At 43.2% G+C, this 13,057-nt stretch overlaps 1 protein-coding gene across 1 annotated transcript in view; it reads left to right on the top strand.

Moving 5' to 3' along the window:
- The first annotated feature begins 1,539 nt into the window (after window positions 1–1,539).
- LOC147706808 (calpain-1 catalytic subunit-like) overlaps window positions 1,540–13,057 on the top strand; it is a 601,296-nt gene continuing 589,778 nt past the window's right edge. Inside the window, exon 1 of the mRNA XM_086925586.1 lies at window positions 1,540–1,827. Coding sequence (XP_086781712.1) covers window positions 1,582–1,827 — 246 coding nt within the window. The 5' untranslated portion in view covers window positions 1,540–1,581. The remainder of the gene's footprint in view (window positions 1,828–13,057) is intronic.

Below are 13,057 nucleotides of genomic sequence, written 5' to 3'. Positions count from 1 at the left end.
ATTCACTGTGGCTCTGAGTGCATTTTTGCACAGGTGGTTCCGGTACCACTACAGAAGTTGAACATGATGATTCAGAGATTTTACTAGTACACCAGTGGTTACTACAACACAGCAGACAGTGGACACATTGACTCACAGTGTCGTCTAGTACACTTATACTTCAGTAGTTCCTGCACCACTACAGATGTTGCAAAATGACTCCCAGGATCTCCTACACTGGTACATCAATGTTTACTGCAAAACAGCAGATGGTGAGCACAAGGACTCACAGGGTCTCCTTGTACATTAGTACATCAGTGGTTACTGCATCACTACATGCAGTGAACACAGTGATTCACAGGTCTCCTTGTACATAGTGCTTATGGCTCCAGTGCAAGCAGTGGATATGATTCACAGGGCCTCCTTGTACACTAGCAGACCACTAGTTACTGCACCACAGGAGTCAGTGGACACAATGAAAGAGAGCGTTCAAGAACCTTAGTAAAGTGACAGCTCTTGCACCACAATAGGAGTAAAGCACAATGGTTTACAGATCTCTTCAAGTATTTGAACAGTGATGGTGTTGGTAGCACATGAGACCCGGCCCAGTACCCAGGGCCGGATTGGCAGTAGCAGGCATCAGGCGTTTCCTCCGGTCGGACCACCTGGAGGGTGGGGGGAAAGAGGGGGCGGTTTTGGGCACCTCAGGGCCATTTTTGTTACCGGGGCCGTCAATATTGGCCCATTTAACAGAATCTTCCGAAACCAGCCCTAGCGAACAGCTCTCTCCCTCACCAGGGGCCAGCCGAGCAGTTTCCCAGGTCCGGTTTTGGTTCCCCACCTGGCCCTGCCAGTACCGACCTGGGTGTTCCATGCTTCTGCTGGGTATCACTGCAGCCCTGCACAGCAGTGTGAAGCTCATCTGTTGTTCAAGCCACTAGGTAGGTACAGGGCAGGGCGGACCATTCTGGGCATTGGCATTGGGCCTTTCCTCGGGAGGCCACAAGGGTGGGGGGAAGTTTTGCAGCTGTGCTGCAATATTGGTCCCCAGTAACAAAAGCAGCAGTGCTTCACACTTGCGTCCGCCACGCCCATGGTAGCTGGTCGGACAAAATGGCCAAGGCTGTTTTGAAGTCCCAGTCATGCCCTGGGTGGCACCCTATAGGTAAGTCAAACACACAAAAGGTGATGGGAGGAATGCTTGCAATACGTCTCACCACCAGTAATTGCTCAGGGTATCATTCCAACCCACTGAACTAAGACGGATTAACCCTGATGGGGGCTCGTCCGCCGTGTATAGTTTGACACCAATTGGTCTAAGTTACTTGTGTTCCTGTCTAGAGAGAGAACTGTTAGTGGTGCACCTGTGCCCCTGCACGACCTTGGGGAGCACACCTCATGTGGTTTGTTTGCTGTGCTGTTATTAAGACTTTGTTTATTCCCTCCCACTACTTCACCAAGAACTGATTATCCTAAGTAAGTTTGCATTTGTTTTTATTAATTTTTTCCTCTTATATAAACCTCATGTGCCCTGAGCCTTCCACTTCCATTTCACCAGAGTTAAGCACTCACTCTCCATTCTCTCTCCTCAACGGTGACAACATGGCAGACATGATAGCGATCATCGCTAAGCTGAAGCGTGAGCTTCTGAAGGCGGGCGGGGGTGGCGAGCACAGCAACGCCATCAAGTACCTGAACCAGGACTACGAGAGCCTGAAGCAGCAGTGTCTGAAGAGTGGCACCCTCTTCGAGGACCCCGAATTCCCCGCGGTCGCCGCCTCGCTTGGCTATGATGAACTGGGTCCGGACTCTGACGAGGGAAAGGGGGTGCAATGGAAGCGTCCCTCAGTAAGTACAAGCGAATCCACAGGAGAAGCCAGGAAAATATACCACTCTCCCAATTTTGAATCTTCCTCAAATGACTCTGAAATTATAAGAATACCCTGATACTTCTTAAAAATGTTTTTTCATGATGATGTAAAAATGGTGCATTTTACTGCACCTTTCTCTAAGACTTTTGTCAAAAAGTTACATGTTTTCCTGCATTTCTTGAGCAGAGCTAAGGGAATAATGCAAAAATGCTAAATAAGGCTCACCTACCCTAGGAGGTTGTGGGGAGGAAGGGGTGGGTGGTCCACCCAAGGAAAGCGAGGCCAAAGCATTCGACCCTAAGGGTTCCATCAGTAGTATGGTTCTGTTAATTAAAGGCTGACTGCTAAAGCATGTGGTGATGTGCAGATCACAACTTAAAATTCTGGCCATCCCATTTTGGCCTATGAATCCTCACAGGTTGTCAAGTTGGGTAATAGTAGCAACTGCATTTACAGTTCTTAGAAAGGCAGAAGTTCAGCGTTAAGGGCTATATAGAAAGATTATTCCTAATTACTCCTTTCTTTAGTTTTACAGTAAGTGAACGTTGTGCTTTTTTAGCTAAATCAGTACTTGTTCAATATCCTGAATGAATTTGCCTTTTAAAGAATACAAATTTAGTTCAGGAATACCTGTAGGTCAGGCATGCCTTCACGCTGTAATTCTCCTGGAGCAGCGGAGGTAGTGGAGCCAGGCCCAACAGCAGGAGCAGGGCAGAGGACACCGATCTGGGAGAAAGGTAAGTCTCCCACTTCACAGGTGAACTCCGTTCCGCTGCGTAGGGGGAGTTTTGGAAAACTTCTCACTCCAAACGGAGTGCAGAGTTACTAAATCTCCGCCAACTTCGCTGGCAGAGCGGAGTTCACCCCTGCCCTTACTCCTGCCCCACACTCTCAAGAAAGTCAGGATCGACTGGGCTCATAACATCGTAGTGTTTTTGAACTGGGCAAGGAGAATTTGGTAACCAAAACTCCACCTTTATGTGTGGAGATTGAGCGGTGACAGTTGAATGCCTTCGATCTTTCTCTCGAAATTTGTAATGTCATCTTGGCAGCCAGGCATCTCTCAACACGCAAATGTATATGAATGCCATTGGGACAAATTTGTGGCTTGCTGCTCCTCCTGCCATGTTGACAAATGTTCTGCTTCCTTGTCGGAGGAGTTATTGTTTGTGTAGGTTGTGTTGTGTTATGTTAACTGGAGTTGTAAAGCACAACTTATCATCCAAGGGGTATCCAGGAGCTGGAGACGGTGTGAAGGCCATCTACAGGGTCTTAGTTGAAGAGCTAGGTTTTCAGTTTCTAGCAGAATTCTAGAAGCAAGGAGGAAGCCCTTAAGTGTTTAAAGAAGGTTGTTCCACGTTTTGGGTGCTAGGTATGAGAAAGCTAGGCCTCCTGTGTTTCTTTTGGGCATGAGGGGTGTGTTTACAAGAGAGAGCGAGGCAGAGCAGAGATGTCGGTTGGGGTGATGGAATTGGAGGCTATAGTTGAGATACAGTGGTCCGATGTTGTGAGTTCCTTGCATGCGGGAATGAGGAGTTTGAATTAGCAGCATTTGTGTATTGGTAGCCCGTGGACATCTCTTAAGTGAGGCGTGATGTGGGAGCACCGAGGGAGGAGCAGGACGAGTTTGGCAACAGCATTCTCGGTGTTCTGAAGATGGCGGAGGAGGTGGTTGGGGATATTGGTGAAGAGTGCATTGCCATAATCAAGTCTGCTGGTTATTAGGGCTTAAGTGATGATGTGTATGCTGCTCTTGGGAATCCATCTGATGATTTTTTTGAGGATGCGTAGCATGTAGAAGCAGGATGATTAGAATGCGTTCAATTGTGCAGCCCTGTTGAATTTCTCATATAATATGATCCCCAGGTTACTTGTGGGGTGGGTGATGGTGTTGGATGAAGTTCTGATGGCCACCAAGTGGAGTACCAGGGCAAGTTCTTGTTCCCAAAGATCAGCAATTCTGTTCTTAACCTGGCAAGGCCTTGCCTTGGGCTCAGTTAAGGGTTATCTTTCTGGCACCTTGGCTTGTTTGCAGTTGCTGAATCAGCCCTCACTGATGAAGCCTCCTGGTGTGACATGTTTCCTTAAGAGTTTGCATAATTTGTTCTTTCCCATCTCTTTCATCATGCCTCAGTGGGACTTAAATTTGGCCCTGACGTTTCCTATGGGCTCCCAATTTGAGCCCCTACATAGCTGTTCCTTGTGACTTCTGACCCTTAAACCGGTACTCCATTACATTGGCAGGGAGGGTCAAGCTCTTTTTAACCAGTTTCTGCCCAGGCACAATGTTTCTTTATACTCAAGCCCCCATTCTTTGGAAGGAAGTGACTCCATTTCAAGGTGGCTAAACCATCATGTTGCTGACATTTTTCGTTCTACCAATCATCTAAGAATGAAGAAATGCTCCACTGCCTGGATCCAAAAAGAGCTAGATATTTTTACATTGATCATATTAAAGACCGTAGTGTGCACAATCAGCCCTTCATCGTATTCACAGGAGCAAAAAAAGGCGAGGCTGAGCAGAAGAGTACCATTGCCCGATGGATTGTACTTCACATTAAGATCTGCTATGCACTGGCTAAGAAGTAGCATCCTGAGAGCTTGGAGGTAAGGGGTAAGGCTGTTACTACTGTGTTAGCAATGTGAAGATATCATTCCAGGCTATCTTAAACAGAAAAACCTTACTAGCTATGTACTGAAATCAAAAAATGATAAGCATAAACTATAACACAACAATAAAAATTGATATCAAAAGGATTTTTTAATTTAAAAAGAGAAAGTGATTTCACATTTGTGTCTTATATACATAATAAATTGGTATAAAACGTATATTTTTAAGCATAAAACATATTTGATTAAAAAAGCGTTCAATAGACAATATTATTGTCTTGTGTATTAATGCTGCGGCTGTAGTCTGCCAACGCGTTTCGACACGGCGTGGTGTCTTCCTCAGGACAAGTTATTTTGCAGCCCAATAATCTAGAAAGAACAAAACATTTTCAGTTTTTGTTTATTTCTATAAAAAAAGAAGTGTTATAGTGCATGATCACATTTTTAATACTTAACAGATAAAAGAGGGAATTGCTATTGAAATACCGATTATTATTCAATTCTTTGTAAGCAATGCCTCTCTCTCTAAACATAGCATAGTCTTGGATTTATATAAAGGATATTCCATTGGAGGTACACAGGAAAAGGGGTTTTACGAATGTAGGTCCTAAAGGACTTGAATACATATTAATTTGATTTAACACCAGAACTAGATAGAACGGCATCTTTCTTCTATACAGTTATTTTCCATACAGTTATTTTCTCATATTTTGATACGATGTCTACTCTTAGTAACCCTTTTGATGAAAACATATTGATAACGTTTTGGTCAAAAAATCATTCTAAGTTACATAAATGCTTTGCAACCCATACGAACACCATACTCCAAACCGTAGGGTATTTCTTTTCCCCAAATTTATTAAGGAAAAGAAAGTTCAAATGGATAGTTTACGAAAAAATAGAACAAGAAATTCAGAGATGAGAGAGAGTCTATTCATGTTTTATCGGTGGCCAGTATAAGACGTGAAGTAAGGATGACTCAATTCTTGTTTCAATCTTTAAACTATATATTTATTTCTACTTTCTAATATCCCTGACTTTCCCTCTTCATCTATTTTTATTTATCATGTAACAATTTTATAATTTCCTAAATTTATATATTTGATGTTCTGTCTTTTTTACCTTATGTAAACTTTATTCGTTAAAAACCTTGAAATCTCCGTGTAGTCGTAGCAAAGAGTGAGGCACCTTTGAATATATATTTCATGGTATGTGAAATCTGAAAGGACAAGATCACAATTGTAGGTCTTTCTTCTATTCAAGTATTATTTTGGGAAACCTAAGTTCTTAATTTGTATAGTCGCGATCTTTTATTTATATAATATTGCGTTACCTTTTGTTTAAGATTTCACTGCTCCCATCTCACTCTATGCGGTTAAAAAATGGAACGTCTTTTTCTTATTTTAAAAGACCTGCGTTCTCTGTTGGGAAATATGATTACATATTCGGTTACAGACTAGTATAACACTTTAAAATCAGATTTCAAAGAGGTTTGTCAGCTTAAATTGCTGCTAAAATTCTTACCGCCTCGAGGTCTGCTTTTAGTATAAAGCGGAACAGTCAGTGAAGCCGGTACATACTGGGTAATGATGATAAATGGCTCGCTCAAAGCGTTTGCAAACCAAATAGATATTCCTGTTGTAACCCTATAGAGAAAAAAACTCTAATGAGTCTTCTTATTTATTTTGGACGATTATCGTTAACGCTATTCTCATTATGTTGCGACGCGTCTTCCTACCTTGACAAAAACACTTTTTTCGCGGGAGATAATCCGCAGTATCGTCTATTTCCGGGGTCTCTTGCGTTTGTAAACAACCCGTCTTGTCGCGTCTTGCGTAGCGTTGCATTGACGTCCAAAAGGACGTAGTGCTCTTCTTAAAGGGATCTATGAGAATATCACGGCAGGAAATTAGTATTGTGGTGTCCCACTATTCTCAAAAGCAACTACTTAAAAAGCGAGGGTCAGGGGCAGAGTAACGCTTACCTTCAAAATGTACTGTGTTAGCATGCAGAATACCTGTCAGGTACATTTGCCAAGCTTCTACTTGGGCATCACGCTTTACATTCACTAAGTACTACTGCTTGGACAGTCAGAGCTGGTGGGATGGCCATTTTACCTGTTTGGTCCGCCGGAATTTTCTGGTTTGAGCAGTTTGCAGACCTGGGAGGTATTGCTTGGGTATCTAGTTGAAGGTACGTAATATGTGGTTAGAAATCTCTATCAGACGAACAAGTTACTTACAGTTGGTAATGTTTTTTCCGGTAAAGACTGTAATCACAGATTCCTTATGTACCCTCCCTTCTGTTCCACCCTGCGAAATTAGCTCATCAGCCAGAAGCTACAGTTAATTTCTGCACACTCGTCATACATCATTCAGTCATAGCTCTGTATTTTTGGTTTGGAAATAGTCATGAAAGAAACTGCCATCACAACGCTTGGGTTGCACCTAAATAGACACTGTGCATGTTACTTCTAACGTTGACATCTCCAATGCAGAGCAACACAATACGACCTTCTGGGGTGCCGAGGTACTGCTCAAGATATTCTGAATCCAGTCTGATGCCTAGGGAATATTCTAAGGTGAGGAGTCTACAGTTAGATAGAGTGTCTACCAGAAAAGGTGTTACCGTAGGAATGTAGCTCGTTCATCACTGGACTTCCCTGACTTTGCTCAACAAAGCTATTTCCACAGAGACACCACACCTGAAGAGAAACAATACAACAGATACATAGTGTCAACTTCTGGAGCTTTCAAGCAACAGCCAGGAGTGTTGCTTGTAAGGCTCTGCTTACCGAGGCTGACCTCCCAGGGGGCAGTCGGCTGGACATATTTAAATGTTGTTGATGTCCATATTCTTTGAAATACAATGTTTATAGAAGGAAACAAAGTCAAATTTTGGTCTAATCAATTTCATTTGAGAATGATTAGGCAACAATATTTGTGAATGTAGTTAGCTGAGTAATTCAGTTTTGGATTACATGGTACACATTTTAAAAAAAACATATTTTATTGCATTTATGTGGTACCTTTTGGGCGATTGTCCGACATAATCCAATTGAAAACAATATAGGAGTACATTACAAGACATAGGGACACCTGAGAACCATTCTTATATGAAACCAACAACAGCAAACAGAGAACTTTACGCAGACACTCCCACCCCACCCACTTAGCAAACAGGATACGATACATACAAATACCCAAATAAAAACATCAATACCTCATACATTATGGCCCCCAGACAGTACATGAAAATATTGACGGGGATTGCGAAGGAAGAAGGGGAAGTCTATACCCCAGTACTCTGCCCATCTAGCCCATATCTTTCTATGCTTTTGAGGGCAGCCCTCGCTTGAAATACCACTTTCTCGGAGCCCATACATTTGTCCAGTTCTTGTCACTACTTTCCCAGTGTGACAGAGAGCACCGACTTAGTCTCAGTCCTCACTGGTGCTTTATGAGTGTTACAGTCAGAATTAAATACTGTGCCATAGAGAGGAGTAGCACAGAGTGTTGTGGAGTGTTGTAGAGTGAAGTTGTGTGGCATAGAAGGTGTTGCTTAGAGTGGTGTCGAGTAGAGTGGCGTAGATTGGAGTAGATTGGCATAGAGTGGAGTGGCATAGAGTGCAGTAGTGTAGTAGAGTGGAATGGCATAGAGTGGCATCGAGTAGAGTGGCATAGAGCTGAGTGGCATGGAGTGAAGTGCTGGCATGGCGTAGAGTCGAGTAGTGGAGTAGAGTAGTGTGTCATAGAATTGAGTGGAGGAAAGAGGCATGGAGGGGTGTAGAAAGAGTTGTGTAGAGAGTCGTAGAGTGGAGCAGTGTCATAGAGTGAAGTAGAGTAGAGCGTCATGGAGTGGAGTGTTGTAGAGTGGCCTGGAGTGAAGTGGGGTAATGTACCGTGGTGCAGAGTAGATTGGCATACAGTGCAGTTGCTTAGAGTACATTGGTTTGAGGAAAGTGGTATAGGCTGCATTGATGCACAGTGCAATGACACAGAGTAGAGTGGCATAGAGTAGAGTGGTGCCAAGAAGAGTAGCGTGGAAGGCGCAACGTAGATTGCAGTGGGATATGATGCAACTGCATTGAGTGGAGTGGCACAGGGTGGAGTAGAGTGGCTTTGAGTGCAGTGGCATATAGTGCAGTGATGTAGAGTAGAGGGAAGTGGTGAAGGGTAAAGTAGAGTGGTGCAAGATAGAGGACAGAGGTGTAGATTAGAGTGACAAAGAGTGCAGTAGCCTGGAGTGCAGTAGAACAGAGTAGAGTGGTGTAGAGTTCAGTGGCTGAGAGTGCAGTGTTGATGAGTAGAATGGGGTAGAGTGCAGTAGCGTTGAGTGGCGCAGAGTGCATTAAAATACAGTGCAGTGGTGTAGAGTACAGTGGTGAATAAAGTGGTGTAGAGTGCAGTGACACTGAGTAGAGTGTTGCAGAGTAGAGTATAGTGGTGTAGTGCAATGGTGCAGAGTGTATTGTTTTGAGTAGAGTGCAATGGAGTAGAGTACAGTGGCATAGAATGGAATAGTGCAGAGTGGAATAGAGTGGAATAGAGTGGAATGGAGTGGCATAGAGTGGAATGGAGTGACATAGAGTGGAATGGAGTGGCATAGAGTAGGTTGTTTCACAGTAGCATGACGCTGCGTAGAGTGCAGTGACATAGAGTAGAGTGCCTAAATTTGCAATGTCATATAGTGCAGTGTGCAGAGTACATTAGAGTGGCTTAGAATAGATTGGCGTAAAGTGCTGGGGCAAAGAGTGGAGTGGTGAAGGGGAGAGTAGAGTAGTGTGTCTTTGAGTGATACAGAGTAGAGTCGTGAAGAGTGCATTAACATAGACTGTCATACAACAGAGCGCTGCAGAGTAGACTGCAGTGGCTTAGAGTAGAGTGGCGTAGACACAAAACCCAAGAAAAGTGGTAACAGGAACGCACACGTGATGGTAGAAATCAATCAATAACAGTGGCTCTTGACCTCCAAGGGTCCTACTGCTCATGAGCCTTGCTTATTTACACAACAATTCTAACCAACATAGGGAGCACTGCAAAATATCCCACGAAGAGTTAATAGTCCATTCTAACTAGTACCCAAAAAAATGCGAAGCAGTCCCGTAGGATAGATGATTCTTGGTTTAGTCCATTAATACACAGAAGCTGTAATATTGAACACAGATGATCCTTTTAGACTTCACACATCATCTTGCCGAGCCAACACATTTTGTCCCTTTAAAAGGACTTCATCAGGGTTGTAAATAGATGTACACATTGCTTCATTAAAACACATAAAACACTAAACACATTAACAATTACTGTAACTCCCAATTAATAAATCCCTGGAATCTGAAGTATTTCTGGATATCTGGAAGGACACCATTGTATTCCCATTATTAAAAAAAGCTGGCATGCAAACTAACCACCAATCTCTCAAATTCCTTACTTGTCTAACGGTTTTGGAGAGACTGGTCAACAAACAACTGGTTACCTTCTTAGAAACCAATGACCTCCTAGACCTATCTCAGACTGGCTTTAGAGCTTCAAACAGTACAGAAGCCACCATATTCGTGGTAGTAAACAACATCAGATCCTTGGTGGACCAAGGCAAAGCTTCCACTCTGATCCTTTTGGACTTATCTGCAGCTTTCAATACCGTATCTGACAAGCTTCTTCTGAGCATTTTACACAAAAAGGGACTTCACTCGAAAGCCCTTCAGTGGTTCAACTCCTTTCTATGCAATAGAACACACAGAGTTCAAATGGGCCCCTTTTCCTTTAGCTCAAGAACCATTAACTATGGTGTCCCACAGGGAGTCTCTATGACAGGGGTTTTCAATCTGTGGGGCGCGACCCCCAGTTGGGTCGTGGAGTCCTGGGAAGGGGGTCGCAGATTGTCAGTTTGCCTTAGTGGCGTCGGGTGGAGGCCTAATGCACACCGAGGGGTGAAAAACAACAAAGCCTCATTAACAAGTAAAAGGTCTTTTAAAGACCTGTGAAGTACTCAGGTGCCGCTTTGTGTGTGTCCCTGAAGGTGTATAAGCCCGGCTCACATACACGAGGAGGGGAAGGGATGGGGGCAGCGGAGGGTGGACAATCCGGCACATAGGAAATAAAATAGTCCTAATCACAAACAGGAGTAACACTATAGTAACACTCAAGCATATACAGCGCAAAAGGAAGGAAAAAACAAAGAAACACACATGGCCAATCTAAAAATACTTTCGATTAATATCTGTGGAATAAATGACCTACGAAAAAGACAAAAAGTTGCAATAGGTCTAAGATCAACCGGGGCTAGCATCATTTGTCTCCAAGAGACTCACGTGGAAGGGTCGCAACATCATCTACTACAAACACTAGGCTATAAACTGATTATAGCTTCAACACAAGCAACTAAGACCTGTGGGGTAGCTATCTTGGCAATACATAGAGGGCTCCAGTTTACCCGATCCGCAGCTGATAAATTTGGGAGATGGGCGATAACGGAATGTATTTACGATCTTGGAAAGAGACTAACCATCTGCACCATTTATGGAAGCGTCACAGACGATCCAGACCTACTAGAGTTTATCACTAATGAACTAACACACTGGCCACAGCCAATAGTAATATGTGGGGACTTTAACCTAAATCTTCCCTCAGGAGGCTCCTCCGGACCCAACAGTAAATACCAGGGCAGGAAACCCAAGGTTTTTAGAGCGTTTCAAGAGTTATGTAATGTACAGGGACTAACCGACTGTTGGCAATACAACCACCCCAAAAAATCTGGGTATACGTTCTTCTCCCATCCCCATTCAACATTCGCTAGACTAGATTACATACTGGTCTCCCATGTCATTTTAACTAAGTGTCACATAGATAAACTACCCAGGGTCCTATCAGACCACAACCCACTAATTCTGAATATTGATGTTGGCAAAATCCAACAAGAACAAAATAACTGGACATTCGAAAGGGCTCTACTATTAAATGAAAAATACTGTTTACTCATGGAGAAGTGGATACCAGAATTTCTGGAAGACAACCTGGGTAGCGCACCATTAGAAGTGGTATGGGACACACTCAAAGCCGGAATCAGGGGTGAAACACTCCGATTTTCTATAAGAAACAATCAAGAGACAAAACGAAAGGTAACAGAACTACAGGGGAAATTAGTAGAAGCGGAAGAAGGACTTATTAGAACAGTCGAGGGGGGTCTAAATCCAGAAATCGCATTACAAAGAGTGGCTATTGCTAAAAACAGAATAACGGAAATATTCGTAGAGAAAGCAATCTGTAAAGCCACAACAGCCAAAGAGAAAGCATACGAATTAAGTGAGCAAATTGGGCACCACCTAGCAATCCGCACTAGGCAACAAAACACCGCAAACATAATTAAAGAGATCAGAGATCAGAATAACTCTCTTAGACATGACCCAGAAGAGATTAGATCAGAGTTTCAGAATTATTACCAAAATCTATATAAAGAAACCAATAAGGATGAAGAACTAATCAGGGAATATCTAGATCAGGCTACTATGGTCCAACTACCCCAAACGGATCAAGAGAATCTAGCGATAGAACCTCAGTGGATCGAAATCCTATTATCCTTGAACAGTCTGTCCCCGGGGAAAGCAGCAGGTATTGATGGTATACCGGTGGAATTTTACGTCAAATTCCACAAACCGCTTAAAGGAATATTAACTGATTTGATAACCCAAGTATTTCTGGGGGGGAAGCCACCAAATTCATGGGCACGGGCCAAAATCGTTGTTTTCCCAAAGAAAAATAAAGATCCAACCGAGCTGGGATCCTATCGCCCGATTACATTAATTAATTCCGACTCGAAAATCTACTCTAAATTATTAGCTACCCGATTGTCCCCAATTATTCATAAGATAATCTCAGCCCGACAACACAGTTTCGTGCCTGGCAGATCCACGACTGATCATGTACAAAGGGTAATCACACTCTTTGACGTGGCAGAAGTGGCAGGAGACCCAAGGGCGCTCATACTTTTGGACGCCGAAAAGGCATTCGATAGGGTCTCCTGGCAATATCTCTGGATAGCTATGTCAAAGAGTGGGATTGGCGATCAATTTATAACCGCCATTCGTAGTCTATATCACAACCCAGAAGCCGTGGTCATGATCAATGGCGGAATGTCGGGTAAGATCGAGGTGACCAGAGGGACTAGACAGGGCTGCCCGTGTTCTCCCCTACTGTTTGCGATATTTATCGATCCCTTCATTCGCAAACTGGAGAACAATCAGAGCATATTACCTATCAAAACTCAGAATGGAAACACCAAAACTCTGGCATACGCTGATGACATCGCGATTACCACAAGTAATCCCAGTGTAGCTATCAAAATGATGGAAGAAGAAGCTAAGAGCTTTGGAGAAATCTCTGGGTACAAATTAAATCAAGGAAAAACCCAAATAATCATCAACAAAAACACTAATTACACAGATGAAAGAATAGTTGGAAATACCGTATATCTGGGTGTTAACATCACTTCCAACCTAGACCAATTAGTAAAAATTAATATGGACCCACTTTTGAAACAAACCAAGAAAAATCTCAGTAAACTACATAATTTACACCTCACCCTAATTGGCAGATGTAACG

Source organism: Lissotriton vulgaris, chromosome 6, assembly GCF_964263255.1.
Source record: "Lissotriton vulgaris chromosome 6, aLisVul1.2, whole genome shotgun sequence".
NCBI classification, from domain to species: Eukaryota; Metazoa; Chordata; class Amphibia; order Caudata; family Salamandridae; genus Lissotriton; species Lissotriton vulgaris.
This window is presented reverse-complemented; position numbering and strand designations above follow the sequence as displayed.